General features: G+C 47.3%; 1 protein-coding gene across 1 annotated transcript in view; it reads left to right on the forward strand.

The window, feature by feature from the left end:
• ppfia4 (PTPRF interacting protein alpha 4) overlaps positions 1-16561 on the forward strand; it is a 108799-nt gene that overhangs the window by 61679 nt on the left and 30559 nt on the right. Inside the window, 3 exon segments of the mRNA XM_070445825.1 lie at positions 15048-15149; positions 15218-15382; positions 15457-15567. Coding sequence (XP_070301926.1) covers positions 15048-15149; positions 15218-15382; positions 15457-15567 — 378 coding nt within the window.

Genomic DNA, 16561 nt, shown 5'->3' on the forward strand with positions numbered 1-16561 from the left:
CACAAGGATCTCAAGGCATACTTTTTTTACATTTTGACATTTGAGTCATTTTAGCAACGCTCTATCCAGACATGGGACACTTACAGTAGTGAGTGCTACATTTTCATACTGGTTCCCCCGTGGGAATCAAACCTACAACCCTGAGTTGCAAGGCGTCGTGCTCTACCAACTGAGCCACGCGCGAATGCACATCCATACACACACCATAAATCAATGCATACACACAGTTATGAGTGCGTTTTAGTAGGTCCCACACTATTCCATCTGATTAGATCCCTACCTGGTACATGTTAGGTGGTCGTTAAAGTGATCCCATGTCTGAAGATGGATCTTCACTGTCGATTCATGACGGAATATCATATCAGATCCCAAACCAGACCAACCAATCCCAGAGACAGAGAGAGCTTGCGTCTCATGTGCCCTAAATCCCTGCTGATGTGACAGTGAGCCTGGCGTGGAATAAAAGAGGTCCTCTACTGGTCTGTCTACTCTGGCTGGGGACAAACGACAGAGCTACACCACTGTACTATGCTGCTACAACTACAGCCTACAGCATGGGCTAAAGCAGAGAGAGGGAGGGAGGGCAGGAGTAGGAGGGAGAGCTAGAAGGGAGACAGAATGAGGGAGGAGAGGGAGAGAATGGGGGGTGCATGGTTGGGAGCGGGCTGCACTAAAATGGGTTTTGTGATTACAGCATAGGAATAGCGAGGAGAGAGAGAGAAGAGAGGAGAGAGAGAGAACAAGAGAGAGAGAGAAGAGAAAGAAGAGAGAGAGGATGAGAGAGAGAAGAAGAGAGAGAAGAAGAGAGAGAGAGAGAAAGAGAGGAGAAGAGAGAGGGAATGGAGCAAAGGGAGGAGAGGGAGGAGGAGAGAGGGAGGGAGAGGGGAAGGGAGCGAAGTAGGGGAAGACTGAGAGGAGGGAAAGGGAGAGGACAGGAGGAGGGAAATAAATATGAGAGCAGAGATGTGTAGTTGACAGTGAGTCCTTTCAGACTGAGAGAGAGAGAGAGAGAGAGAGAAGAACAAGAGGGGGGAGAGAGTGATAGAGAAGAGCAAGAGGGAGGAGGGAGAGAAGGAGAGAGAGAGAGATTGAAAATTGAAATTGATAAGAGCGAGAGGGGGGAGAGAAGGAGAGAGAGAGGGGAAGGCTGTGTTGTTGCCAGCTCTTTTCACTGCAGTCAGAATGCTGTCACACAGACTGCCCCTGCATCTGTTTGAAATTCTTAAAGTATAGAAGCAGGCTTTTATGCAGTGTCTTGCTCAGCACTTATATATTATGACAATGTGACTTTTAAGCATATCATCTTTGGCACATAATTATTATGCATCCGTAAGGCCTCCCTTACCATGTGATGTGTGTTTAAATCATCTCTCTATTCACACCTGTCAGTGTATCAGATAAAGGAGCGTGTATTGTTCTTAACACCTAGACTGAAACAGCCTGGTCTTCCCCCAGACACACACTCATTCTAACACCTCACTTTGATAATCCCTCTTCAAGTGTGTACTTCAGTTCCCATTTACCCATCTGTCTGAACCAGGCATATTTATCTGTCTCTCTCTAGCTTCTGTCCATACAGTGTCTCTCTCTCTGCCTGTCAATAGGATTGCCTGGTATTTTCAGACTCCGTTGTTTTCTCAGTCTCACAGGAGTGATGGTGGCTTTTCTGTGGTGCTGTTGTTACAGTGCAGAATGCTTCAGTTAATGCCTATCGTGTCACTCTCAAGTGTGCTGCTGTTATGGGCCTTTTAGTCTAATTTGTTTGAGTCATGATGCTCATGCTGAATGTTCATTCATCATTTCACCGAGCCTGACTGTCTTGGCCGTGAAGCATTATCACAAGCTGTGTGTTCACTGAGGACTGTTGTTATTCAGTCTTTCATACAGTGAAGAAACACTTGAAGCAGAGTTCTGCATTCACTTTATACAGACATTCCTACTGTCAGTTCTTCTCACATGGTTCTTCTCTCCATTTTAATTCTACTCCCAGAGCTGTAGAGTCAGTAGTTGTGGTCTGTGATATGAGTAGTACTATGTCAGTAATCATTGTGCCTGAGGAGCTGAGGAGTGCTGCAGTTAGCTTCCCCTGTGAGGGGGGCCCAAGGAGCTGGCACACTGGGAGATAGCCACCATGCTGTGTGTGTGTGTGTGTGTGTGTGTGTTGTGTGGTGTGTTGTGTGTGTGTGAGTGTGTGTGTGTGTGTGTGTGTGTGTGTGGTTGTGTGTGTGTGTGTGTGTGTGTGTGTGTGTGTGTTGTGTGTGTGTGTGTGGTGTGTGTTGTGTGTGTGTGTGTGTGCGTGTGTTTTATGCTATCTCTGTTCACGCCAACTGACCAGTAGTTTGCTTTGTAGTTTTATATGGTTTTTGTTTGGTCAGGTGTGATCTGAGTGGGCATTTAGGTAGCCTGTTTTGTCATTGATGGGTTGTGGCAGTGATATGTCTTATTGTGTAGTGTTTGTGTCAGCTTCACGTTCGTTGTTTGTTATTTTGTATAGTTCGTTTCAGTGTTCTCTTTTTAAATAAATATCAGATGAACACTTTACCATGCTGCATATTAGTCCTCCGATCCTTCAAACTTCTCCTGAGGAGGACAACGAGCGTGACAGTAATCACCCACCAACCAAAGGCCAAGCAGCGTCGGTAACGCGCAAAGCAGCAAGAGCAGCGATCGCAGGACTCTTGGACCTTGGAGGGGAGATTCTCGGACGCAAGGACCCTGGCACATCTGGAGAGTATTGCCGCGCCCAAAGCTGCTGGAGCAGCGAAAGCGGAGAAGGCGGTGGTTATGAGGGCTGACGTAACGCGGGCGAAGCCAGAGAAGGCAGCCCCAAAAATCCTTGGGGGGCACACGGGGTGGTGGCTAAGCCAGGTAGGAGACCTGACAATCCCCGTGCTTACCTGGGAGAGACGGACGGGCAAGCCACCTGTGTTATGCCGTGAGGCGCACAGGTGTCCCGGTGAGCACCAGCATAGCCCGGTGCGTACATGCAGCGCCTCGTACGCGGGCTAGAGTGCGTATCGAGAGTCCATGAGCGCTCAAACGATCTTGGTCCCAGTCCTCCTCGGCCGGACAGCGTAATGGCACAGCCCTACGCATTGGTCCCCGGTTCGCAGCACAGCCCAGTCGGCTCCTATTCCACCCTCGCCGCACTGGCTTGGCTACGGGGAGCATTCAAGCCAGGTTAAGGGTTTGGGCCAGGTTCGGGTGCTCAAGACCTGCAGTGCGCCTCCAGTCCGGTCTATCGGTGCCACCTCCACGCACCAGGCCCTCCGGTGGCACCCCCCGCACCAGGCTGTCTTCTCTGTCTCCTTCACACGGTGCTCCCGTCTGTCCAGGCCGTCTGAAGCCGCCCGTCTGTCCAGCCCGTCTGAGCCGCCCGTCTGTCCAGCGCCGTCTGAGCCGCCCGTTTGTCCAGCCGCCTCTGAGCCGCCTTGTCTGTCCAGCGCCGTCTTTGAGCCGACCCGTCTGTCCAGCGCCGTCTGAGCCGCCAGTCTGTCCAGCACCGCCTTGAAGGCCGCCCGTCTGTCCTGAGCCGCCAGAGCCGCCCGTCTGTTTCCTGAGCCGCCAGAGCCGCCGTCTGTCAGAAGCCGCCAGAGCCGCCCGTCTGTCAGGGCAGCCGCCAGACGCCCTGCAGCCGCGTCTTCGAGCCGCCAGAGCCGCCCGTCTGGTCAGGCAGCCGCCAGAGCCGGCCCGTCAAGTTCAGGAGCGCCAGAGCCGTCCGTCAGTCAGAGCCGCCAGAGCCGCCCGTCAGTCAGGCAGCCGCCAGAGCCGCCCGTCAGTCAGGAGCCGTCAGAGCCGCCCGTCAGTCAGCGAGCCGTCGAGAGCCGTCCGTCATCAGGCAGCTGTCAGAGCTGCCCTTTCGGTCCGGAGCTGCCCTCTCCGAAGTGCCTCGGAGCTCCCTTCAGTCCCGGAGCGCTTCGGTTGCCCTTCAGTCCGAGCGCCTCTCGGCTAGTCCTGAGTGCCTCATCAGGCCTGCGGAGGCTGCCCCTTCAGTCCGGAGCTGCCCCTCAGTCCGGAGCTGCCTTTCAGTCCGGAGCTGCCCCTCAGTCCGGAGCTGCCCCTCAGTCCGGAGCTGCCCCTCAGTCCAGAGGCGCTCCTCAGTCCAGTGGGGCCCTTAGTAGGGTTGCCAGTCCAAGGTTGGCGGCGAGGGTCGCCGTTCCTAAGAGGCCACTGAAGCGGGTAATGACTATGGTGGAGTGGGGTCCACGTCCCGCGCCAGAGCCGCCACTGCGGATAGATGCCCACCCAGACCCTCCCCTATAGGTTTAGGTTTTGCGGCCGGAGTCCGCACCTTGGGGTGGGGGTACTGCCACGCCCTGACCATAGTTTGCTTTGTAGGTTTATATGTTTTGTTTGGTCAGGGTGTGATCTGAGTGGGCATTCTATGTTGTATGTCTAGTTTGTCTGTTTCTTTGTTTGGCCTGATATGGTTCTCAATCAGAGGCAGGTGTTAGTCGTTGTCTCTGATTGGGAACCATATTTAGGTAGCCTGTTTTGTCATTGTGGGTTGTGGGTGATTGTCTATGTGTAGTGTTTTGTGTCAGCACTATTATTCGATAGCTTCACGTTCGTTGTTTGTTATTTTTGTATAGTTCGTTCAGTGTTCTCTTTTTAAATAAATATCAAGATGAACACTTACCATGCTGCATATTGATCCTCCGATCCTTCCAACAACGTGACAATCTCAGACACTTCCAACTTTCCTAATGATGTGTTGTCATGGTGACATATGTGTGCAGGCAGATGCTGCGGTTGACTATTAGTCACAGCCAATCAAAGACCAAAGCCAGGGCAAGGTTCTTTGTGTGTGTGAAGGTCTGGCACAATTACTGTATAACCGTGGAACCGACGATTACGAATGAAGACCGTCATGAAAATAAAATAACCGTCATAACCGTTTTTGGACAAGTGACTGAAGATGGGACGGCCAGGCATTCGTGCGGTTGAGTCCGTTACTGCGCTAACATGGACTCTTAACAATGTGATGAAACTTTGTTGTTCCTTGCTGAAACAAACAAGGTGTTGTAGCAAACGAGTCTTCAGTTGCCTAGGCAACACCCCCCACAATTCAGCAGCACACATAGAAATAAAATTAATAGAACAGGCTTGGAACCTCTAACCCTGGCAATTTCATTCTATTTCTACAGCAGCACATGCAGTCAGGAGTGGAGAGAGGAGAAAATGTGTGTTTGGCTGGCAAATTACCGTCATACAAAATTCCATGACCGTCACAGCCCTTTGTGTGTGTGTGTGTGTGTGTGTGTGTGTGTGTGTGTGTGTGTGTGTGTGTGTGTGTGTGTGTTTTCCATGACAGAGGACTTATATGGCATGTTACAAAATATCTGGGGGAGTGTTGGTTGGGGCCACTAAGTCATCCTTGTGCTTTTTTTCCACAGCCCCAGAAAAATGACAATCCATATCTCATAAGAAATTGGAGGCCTATGTTTTCACTGTTTGGTCTATAATATGTTCTCAAAGAGTCTTGTAGACAAGGAGTCATACCACGCCTGTCATTCAGAAGTACTTAACATATTGCATACCAGGATGCTTGATTAAAGGCAATCTGTTTCTTATACATGATGTGTCTGATTCATCATTATCAACCTCTCCCTCTTCCTCTCCCTCTCACTCCCTCTTCTTCTCGCTCCCTCTCCCTCTCGCTCCCTCTTCCTCTCCCATCTCGCTCTCTCTCTCTCTTTTTCTCTCTCTGCAGTGGTAGACTTTCTCAGCCCTGATATCTGACTCTCCTTAAGGAAGCAGTCGTTCAGTGCTCCCCATCTTTTTCTCTCCTCCTGTCATCCTTCCTCCATCCCTTTATTCTCTGCTCATTTCACCATAAGGGCTCTATTTTAACAAACCTAATGTAATGGTATCTAACCGCTGGTGGTAGTTCTATAGGTCCAGGGGTGTGTCAGAAATACTATGAGCTCAATAGCTGGCGGTAGTGTGAAGGCCTGGGTTTTGATGAATTAACAAGTTTTATGTGTGATGAGGGCTTGGCCACTCACTGGCCAATCAATGCGTCCCATGGCTTAATACCGCATGCGTTTGTCTCAAGCTCTGTAGTTAATTTACGGTCTTTGCGTTGTCATCAATTCCAATTCGGCTGCGGGAATGGAATATTCTCATCCTAGTCCATTGTGGATTGATACTATAGTTTATTAAATGGCATAGGCTACAGTAACGAGTGACTGCAACAGTACAACAACAAAAAGAAATCCAGTGTTTGTTCAATATGTTTGGAGTGTTGACAGTCAACATTGTGGTAATTGGCTTCAACGATTATAGGCCTTTATGCATCGCACTTCTCAACAACAAAAAATACTAGGTGCCCTCCTGTAAATTGTATGTGTGAGGCACTTTGTCAATAAGCAAGATATAGCCCAGGCCTACTGTTGATATGTCGTTATAGAAATTAACATTTTGAATAGCCTACAGTATGTTTGGAGGAGCGCGTCTTTGGTAACCAGACAAGTTGGCTCTTTGGAGACGGGGATGGATATACAGTGCCTTCGGGAAAGTATTCAGACCTCTTGACTTTTTCCACATTTTGTTACCTTACAGCAGGGGTGTCAAACTCATTCCACGGAGGGCCTAGTGTCTGCAGGTTTTTGGTTTTTCCTTTCAATAAAGCCCTAGACAACCAGGTGTGGGGAGTTCCTAACTAATTAGTGATGTTAATTCATCAATCAAGTACAAGGGAGGAGCGAAAACCCGCAGACACTCGGCCCCCCGTGGAATGAGTTTGACACCTGTGCTTACAGCCTTATTCTAAAATATATATTTTTTAAATTCCCCTCATCAATCTACACACAATACCCCATAATGACATAGAAAAAACTGTCTTTTAGACATTTTTGCTAATTTATTACAAATAAAAAACTGAAATATCAGTACTTTGTTGAAGCAACTTTGGCAGCGATTACAGCATTGAGTCTTCTTGGGTGTCAAGGCTGTGGGTAACTGGTGAAAAGGAGTCAGGCGCAGGAGAGCTGAAAAGCGTGGACAAGGTATTTAATAAAGTAAACACCAGAACCAACACAATACATTGGTGCAGGAAAAATACCGGAACCACGAATAAACGGGCGTAATAACAAAACCCGGCAACAATAATACCAGCCGTCAGAATCATAGCCTGACAATAACACAAACACGCACACAAACATGGGGAAACCAGAGGGTTAAATAATGAACATGTAATGAGGGAATTGAAACCAGGTGTGTAGAAAACAAAGACAAAACAAATGGAACATGAAAGTGGATCGGTGATAGCTAGAAGGCCGGTGATGTCGACCGCCGAACGCCGCCCGAACAAGGAGAGGGACCGACTTCGGCAGAAGTCATCAATGCGCTATGTAGATATCAATAATAAGTGATATCCATATCGCCTTAGACTACACCACTGCTGTCATCCTTACCTCCAAGCGTTTATATATATATATATATATATATAATATATTATATATATATATATATATATATATATATAATATATATACAGTGGGGAGAACAATTATTTGATACACTGCCGATTTTGCAGGTTTTCCTACTTACAAGCATGTAGAGGTCTGTAATTTTTATCATAGGTACACTTCAACTGTGAGAGACGGAATCTTAAACAAAATCCAGAAAATCACATTGTATGATTTTTAAGTAATTAATTTGCATTTTATTGCATGACATAAGTATTTGATCACCTACCAACCAGTAAGAATTCCGTCTCTCACAGACCTGTTAGTTTTTCTTTAAGAAGCCCTCCTGTTTCCACTCATTACCTGTATTAACTGCACCTGTTTGAACTTGTTGCCTGTATAAAAGACACCTGTCCACACACTCAGTCAAACAGATCTCAACCTCTCCACAATGGCCAAGACCAGAGAGCTGTGTAAGGACATCAAGGATTAAATTGTAGACCTGCACAAGGCTGGGATGGGCTACAGGACAATACAAGTAGCTTGGTGAGAAGGCAACGACTGTTGGCGCAATTATTAGAAATGAAGAAGTTCAAGATGACGGTCAATCACCCTCGGTCTGGGGCTCATGCAAGATCTCACCTCGTGGGGCATCAATGATTATGAGGAAGGTGAGGGATCATCCCAGAACTACACGGCAGGACCTGGTCAATGACCTGAAGCGAGCTGGGACCACAGTCTCAAAGAAAACCATTAGTAACACACTACGCCGTCATGGATTAAATCCTGCAGCGCACGCAAGGTCCCCTGCTCAAGCCAGCGCATGTCCAGGCCCGTCTGAAGTTTGCCAATGACCATCTGGATGATCCAGAGGAGGAATGGGAGAAGGTCATGTGTCTGATGAGACAAAAATAGAGCTTTTTGGTCTAAACTCCACTCGCCGTGTTTGGAGGAAGAAGAAGAATGAGTACAACCCCAAGAACACCATCCCAACCGTGAAGCATGGAGGTGGAAACATCATTCTTTGGAGATGCTTTTCTGCAAAGGGGACAGGACGACTGCACCGTATTGAGAGGAGGATGGATGGGGCCATGTATCGCGAGATCTTGACCAACAACCTCCTTCCCTCAGTAAGAGCATTGAAGATGGGTTGTGGCTGGGTCTTCCAGCATGACAACGACCCGAAACACACAGCCAGGGCAACTAAGGAGTGGCTCCGTAAGAAGCATCTCAAGGTCCTGGAGTGGCCTAGCCAGTCTCCAGACCTGAACCCAATAGAAAATCTTTGGAGGGAGCTGAAAGTCCGTATTGCCCAGCGACAGCCCCGAAACCTGAAGGATCTGGAGAAGGTCTGTATGGAGGAGTGGGCCAAAATCCCTGCTGCAGTGTGTGCAAACCTGGTCAAGAACTACAGGAAACGTATGATCTCTGTAATTGCAAACAAAGGTTTGCTTACCAAATATTAAGTTTCTGCTTTTCTGATGTATCAAATACTTATGTCATGCAATAAAATGCAAATTAATTACTTAAAAATCATACAATGTGATATTCTGGATTTTTGTTTTAGATTCCATCTCTCACAGTTGAAGTGTACCAGGTTTGCACACAACAACAACATTGACGAATACGCTGATTCGGTGAGCGAGTTCATTAGAAAGTGCATCGGCGACGTAATAACCACAGCAACGATTAAAACATTCCCAAACCAGAAACCGTGGATTGATGGCAGCATTCGCGTGAAACTGAAAGCACGAACCACTGCTTTTAATCAGGCAAGGTGACCGGAAAACATGACCGAATACAAACAGTGTAGCTATTCCCTCCGCAAGCAATCAAACAAGCTAAGTGCCAGTATAGAGACAAAGTAGAGTCGCAATTCAACAGCTCAGACACAAGAGGTATGTGGCAGGTCTACAGTCAATCACGGATTACAAAAAGAAAACCAGCCCCGTTGCGGACCAGGATGTCTTGCTCCCAGACAGACTAAATAACTTTTTTGCTCGCTTTGAGGACAATACAGTGCCACTGACACGGCCCGCTACCAAAACCTGCGGCCTCTCCTTCACTGCAGCCGAGGTGAGTAAAACATTTAAACGTGTTAACCTCGCAAGGCTGCAGGCCCAACGGCATTCCCAGCCGCGTCCTCAGAGCATGCGCAGACCAGCTGGCTGGTGTGTTTACGGACATATTCAATCAATCCTTATCCCAGTCTGCTGTTCCCACATGCTTCAAGAGGCCACCATTGTTTCTGTTCCCAAGAGAGCTAAGGTAACTGAGCTAAACGACTACCGCCCCGTAGCACTCACTTCCGTCATCATGAAGTGCTTTGAGAGACTAGTCAAGGACCATATCACCTCCACCCTACCGGACACCCTAGACCCACTCCAATTTGCTTACCGACCCAATAGGTCCACAGACGACGCAATCGCAACCACACTGCACACTGCCCTAACCCATCTGGACAAGAGGAATACCTATGTGAGAATGCTGTTCATCGACTACAGCTCAACATTTAACACCATAGTACCTCCAAACTCTTCATCAAGCTCGAGACCCTGGGTCTCGACCCCGCCCTGTGCAACTGGGTACTGGACTTCCTGACGGGCCGCCCCAGGCGGTGAGGGTAGGTAACAACATCTCCTTTTTTTTAACAAAAAATGACTTATTAGAGCCTTTGAATTATTTTTAGAATTCATTTTTAGAAACAGTAGTTTGGCCAGCTGTGTCTTCAGGCTCATGTGATGGTGTCTGGAGAGCAGGTCAGCAGCAGAGAATATCCTCTCTACAGTTGCAGAGCCACTGGGGATGCTAAACACCCTTTTGGCCGCTCTTGCCAGGCTGGGCAGAGATTACGAGTTGTTTATATATATATATATATATATATATATATATATATATATATATATACTGTAGGTAGGCCTAAAGGTTTTTAGGCAACAAAAACATGGGAATATTTAAACATGGGAATATTCCAGGCTTGGGGGTAGGAGCGTTGGACCAGTAACCGAAAGGTTGCTGGATCGAATCCCCGAGCTGACAAGGTAAAAATCTGACATTCTTCCCCTGAGCGAGGCAGTTAACCCACTGTTCCCCGGGCGCCAAAATCAACTATGGCCTATTGTATAGATAATAGAACATAAGGAACGAGACGTTTAAGAGATCAGATCTTTTGTTTAGAAATACTTTGCTACAATGACACACTTAGTTATCTACCCACCTCGTTCCTTTATTTTAGCATGTGCAAATATTAAGTACTGTACACCATTAGACTTTTGGGATTTCAGATTCAACAATGATTCTTTAGTTGTGGACACTACATCACCACACTCCCTCTCTTGCTCTTGGTCCTCATCTTTGTAAGTCACCTTGATTTAACACCTGTGTGTTTTATCTGTTTCTTTATGAAAATATTTTGTGAACTCCATGACAGTAGCTGAAGCAAGGGGCTATAGCAGCACACAAGTAGACTACAAATGCATGCTGTTGTGAGCATGCCCTGAGCTCGGGAAGTGAGCGCTGCTGGAGCTCCGGTCCAGCCTCACTCCGCTCACATACTCTGGCGGTGAGGGAGGAGCATCTTTCTCAAGTCGAACAGTAATCTGTGTCGCTCGGTCATGTTGCAATCACTTTTGCATGTGAAAACACAGAATCCTACTCACGTGCTAATTACTTCACTTTTGTTTTGAGCTGACTTCAACATGGGCTTTGAACGGGGCACCTGGCTCAGGCCCGGGAGGCAGCCTGGGCCCAAAACCAATGCAAGCAAAGCACCCCTCAATGAAGGGAAGTGGGAGGAGGGGCGATTTGCATGTGGACCCTGGCATCATTTGTTTACATGATTGTAATCCAACCTTTGTTTACTCCTTGTGACGACACACTGAGGTTCCAAACTCCGTTTTAGATGAGACTGACTTGTTGACCAAATTATCCTATTTACACTGTAGTATATTTTGAATAAATGTTTCTGACTCATATCAATGCCACAGGCCGTTTTCAAAGGGATTAGTTGCTTTTTAGGGTCAGTCTCTTTAAATATCCTGACCAGCGAAAACTGAAATTGGCACTTTGGCACACGTTTGAAAGAACACACCTCAGATATTGTGATATAGTGTGAGCCCTTCCACCTCAGCGCAAGCGAGCTCATATAAGACAGGTAAATTACCAATCCTGGTGCTAGGGTTTGAAAGTAAAAGAGCGCTGGCATTAACAGGTCGAAATTGCAAACAAGCGTGCATTTGACAGTTGTGCAGGCTTAACACCAGCCGAAAATAGAGCCCTAAGTATCACTCAGCCATAGATAGATAGAGAGTGTGTGCTTTTGTGTGTCCTTGTTTGAGAAAAAGTGCTGATAGTGGAGCAGTCTTTAAAAAGAGAACAATGTGTAAGTCCCTCCAGAGGCTGGGCTTTATTGTGATTGACAGGTCCAGCACATTGGTCCAGGAAGTGTAGCGTTAATTATCTTTCCACCAATCCCAGGAGGACTGAGACACTAAACACACGCACAGACAAACACAGGGGTTTACAAGTCAATTACACCACGACAAGATTAACCAATTCTCCTATCCTATCTATAATAGTGACAAGAGGCGCACACACACAAACACACACACACATGGTGTGTTCGGATGTTGTAAAGGGGGTTGTGTCACTTGCGTGTCTCAGGGTTTGGATTCATTTAAATGCCTAAGTGTATGACGTAGTCTAAAACTGTAAAACCTAACACGCACATTTACACACTTCTAATACAAGAGAGTGTTTATTCTATTTCTGCAGTGCACACATACCCATACTTACTGAAGGTCATTCTCTCTGAGCTGTAAAGACAGTAACTGGATGTGTTTGACTGACTGTTCTAAAATGACTCATCTGGCTTTAAAATATAGTGAATGTGTACTTGTGTGTTGATATTGTGTTTGTGTGTTTTGTTGTCTGTTCAATGTGGAATCTAGAATTGATTTCCTTAGAGAGTTTGAGTCTGTCAGACTGTAGTACAACATCCTACATACACACACAGAGAACGAGAAACACACACACCAACACACACACATACACTTTTCAGTCCAGCATATTGCTTTCATCCCTTAATCCCAAACTGCTTAAGGAAGCCAAGGAGAGAAATCCCTTTACAATGTCTGAGCTCAGCATTGCTTGGCAACGGCTCACAGTCTAACTCAGAAATACCAACACACTCACACATCTCACACATCGGATTGTGGTTTGTGGCAGACAAAATGGCCTTTTCCGGACTTCCAGAAGATTTTCCAGCTTCAATATGTAGCCTTTGAGTGTGTATTAGAGAGATGGAGACACAGAGAGAGATAGCAGCAGTATTTGTCCTCTGTGTGAGCCCCTCCTACTCAAGACCTGCTATAGAATAACCAACATAATACCTGGAACTTCATTTCCCATCAGGCCTCAGTACTGCTCCAGTTCACTCAGGGGTAACCATGGTCCATGGAACCACAACAAGCACTAAAGCCGTCTGGATCTTTTATTACCTAGTCTGGAGGGCACCATGACATCATTCAACACACTCTGAATTACAGCTCAAATACAAAGCCATGATGTTGGTTGATTATTCTGTGTGAAGGATGATAGGTAAAGATAGGAGGGGGGGGGGAATGAACAACACTCATCTCTGATCAAGGATGCGTGTTTTAAATCCCCTTTTGTTTATTCTCAAGCGTTTATGAATCCATGCTTCTCCCAATTGCTTTTTCCTGACGTGCACGAGAAGCTGATAGGGACAGAGGGGGGAGAGAGGGAGCAGCTAAAAGGATGAGGTGGAGGGGGGGTGTTGAGGCTTTTGCTCTGATTGAAATAGACAGTGAGAGACAGTGAGATGGAACATCTGTTTGTAGGTTTCCACTGGCCTCCAGTGAAAAACAATGGTAAAATGAATGCACTGACCCTTTTTTCCCTTTCCTCTCCCTTCTTCTTTTCCTCCATCTCTCTCTCCCTCCTCTTTTCTTCTCTGCTCTACCAGTCAGGGTAATCTGAAAACCATACTCTGTGTGTGTTTGTGGGGTGTTTGTGTTCATGTGAAATTCAAACTCAGTGACTCAGGACAGAACAGAATAGTCATTATAGAGACGGCAGCACAGACACTTGTCTTTGTCACATTTGGTGTGTGTGTGTGTGTGTGTGTGTGTGTGTGTGTGTGTGTGTGTGTGTGTGGTGTGTGCTTGTTGGTGTGTGTGTGTGTGGTGTGTGTGTTGTGTGTGGTGTGTGTGTGGCCTAGCCCAGTAGGTGAGAGGAGCAGCTGTTTTGATTAGTTTTAGTACTGAGGGCTTCTCCAAACTCATAACACCATGCAAGACTGCAGTCTCACTGCTACAGGGCCCACCCAGTCTAGAGACCCACCACACTGCGTGTTTCTCTCTCCGTATGTGTGTGTGTGTCCATGGGTCTATCTATGTGTGTGTGTGTGTGTGTGCGTGTCTTTATCAATGTGTGTGTGTCTGCGTGTCTGAGTATTAAAAGCTGCAGGGTATTGGAGTTGGATCAGAGCCAGAGACTCAGGGATCTGCCAACAGAGTGCCAAGAGACATGCAGTAATACACATACACACACACACACACCCCTTCTATCTCAGCCCTATCCCCTAAGTAACAAGAATCAACATTAGAGAACAGAGAGGTGGGTTTTAACAGAATAGTGTATGTGTCACTGCTCCTGTATTATGCCATGTAATGCCATTATTTCCCCCTGTATGTATAGTAAGTATTCATCTGTTCATCTCACAACTGGGACACTTTGTCAGGTGCTGACTGCCACTGTGCTGTTTAGAGGAAAGGATCCTGGTGATTGGACATAAATAACCCAAGTAAAGTCGTGATAGAATACACAGTATCTCCCTGGTGTGGTGCAGGTAAAATGGTGGGGCCTGTGGTGCAGGTAAAATGGTGGGGCCTGTGGTGCAGGTAAAATGGTGGGGCCTGTGGTGCAGGTGAATGGTGTTTGGCCTGTGGTGCAGGTAAAATGGTGGGGCCTGTGGTGCAGGTGAATGGTGGGGCCTGTGGTGCAGGTGAATGGTGTTTGGCCTGTGGTGCAGGTGAAATGGTGGGGCCTGTGGTACAGGGGAAATGGTGGGGCCCGTTGTGCAGGTGAAATGGTGTTTGGCCAATGGTGCACGTGAAATGGTGGGGCATGTGGTGCTGGTAAAATGGTGGGGCATGTGGTGCTGGTAAAATGGTGGGGCCTGTGGTGCAGGTGAAATATTGGGGCCCGTGGTGCAGGTGAAATTGTGTTTGGCCTGTGGTGCAGGTGAAATGGTGTTTGGCCAATGGTGCACGTGAAATGGTGGGGCCTGTGGTGCAGGTGAAATGGTGGGGCCTGTGGTACAGGTAAAATGGTGGGGCCTGTGGTACAGGTGATATGGTGGGGCCTGCGGTACAGGTAAAATGGTGGGGCCTGTGGTACAGGTGATATGGTGGGGCCTGTGATGCAGGTGAAATGGTGGGGCACGTGGGGCACGTGAAATGGTGGGGCACGTGGTGCAGGTGAAATGGTGTGAGATAAACATGTGATGTGAATGTGAAAGGTTCTACAAGCGCTGTCTGTGAACTACTGATGCTCTGCAAATTCTTTAGAAAATGTGAACTCATCAATCTTATCTTCTGTTTTTTTCCCCAGGAGTTTGCCACTCTGACCAAGGAGCTGAACGTGTGTCGGGAACAGCTGCTGGAGAAAGAAGAGGAGATATCTGAACTGAAAGCTGAGAGGAACAACACCAGGGTAAGAGTGAGTGTGTGCGTTACTGAGTGTATAATATGTATATAACATGTGTGATGTCTCTGCTCTAGCTTCTCTTGGAACACCTGGAGTGTCTGGTGTCTCGTCACGAGCGCAGTCTGAGGATGACGGTGGTGAAGAGACAAGCTCCTCCTCCCTCTGGGGTCTCCAGCGAGGTGGAGGTCCTCAAGGCCCTCAAGTCCTTGTTCGAACACCACAAAGCCCTGGACGAGAAGGTGTGTGTACCTTTATCTCACTGAAAACCGGGCTTTTATTCCAACCCAAACTAACACTGTGGTGTGTCCTACAGGTGCGTGAGAGGCTTCGGGTGGCTCTTGAGAGAGTGACTACACTGGAGGGACAGTTATCAGCCACAACTCAGGAGGTGTGTGTGTTTGTGTGTGTGTGTGTGTCCTCACCTGCCATCTGCTGATGCCCCAGTCTGCTAGCTTTTCTGAACGACCAACACGCAACCAAGGGACTGTCTTTTCTGTTCTCTCTCTCTCTCTCTCTCTCTCTCTCTCTCTCTTAAGCACACACACAGAACCAAGGCACACTCCCTTTCTGTTAAAATGTCTCTTACTTGTTCATTCAATAATTTGTTCCCTCTATCTTTCTCTCTCTCCCTTTCTCCTGTCTTCATCTGTTCAACAAGAATCCATTACAAAGGCAAATAAGACTAAACATTCAGTACAAGCTGTGTTGTGCACAGGAAAACCCAAATGGGATCCAAAGTAATAACTTGTTAGGTTCATTTTTTGGTCCTGTATTGTGTGTTGCACCTTTCACCCACTTTCTCCCCAACGCCCTGGAGCCTGCATAGAATAGAACAGAACAGAATATAATAGAACAGAAATGCAGTTTGGCAAACTGTTTGAGGTTAGAATTTTAATGGCCACAATATCGCCAGGAAAACACATTGTATTTTCTTTCTCGGATTATTCTAGAAGCAGTACTAAAAGAGTACGGAAGTTTAGAGCAACGTTTAGAGAAACATTCATTGCCCATTCCACAGAATTCCCTGAATATTCCTGAAGTGTGTACCTGGTGCTGTGATGTTCCTGTGTGGAGCGATGGGATGGGGAGTCTAGGGCATGCAGCAGCCAGGAACATCTGTCTCAACTGGGGACAGTCACAGCCTGTTAGAACTCTGGAACTGGGATCAGGACTCCCATTGGTGCTGCTGTAGGAAGCTGTAGAATAGATACACATAGAGAGCAAGAGAGTTGGGGAGAAAGGGAGAAAGAGATATGGAAGGACAGGTAGATAGAGGGGGCAGAGCCATCTCACTCCCACACATTCTGAGGGACCAGAGGGCCTCACCAGGACAACAATATCACATCTAATCATCTCAGCTCAGAGGTGTGTGTGTGTGTGTGTGTGTGTGTGTGTGTGTGTGTGTGTGTGTGTGTGTG

This window comes from Salvelinus sp. IW2-2015, linkage group LG11 (assembly GCF_002910315.2).
Source record: "Salvelinus sp. IW2-2015 linkage group LG11, ASM291031v2, whole genome shotgun sequence".
NCBI classification, from domain to species: Eukaryota; Metazoa; Chordata; class Actinopteri; order Salmoniformes; family Salmonidae; genus Salvelinus; species Salvelinus sp. IW2-2015.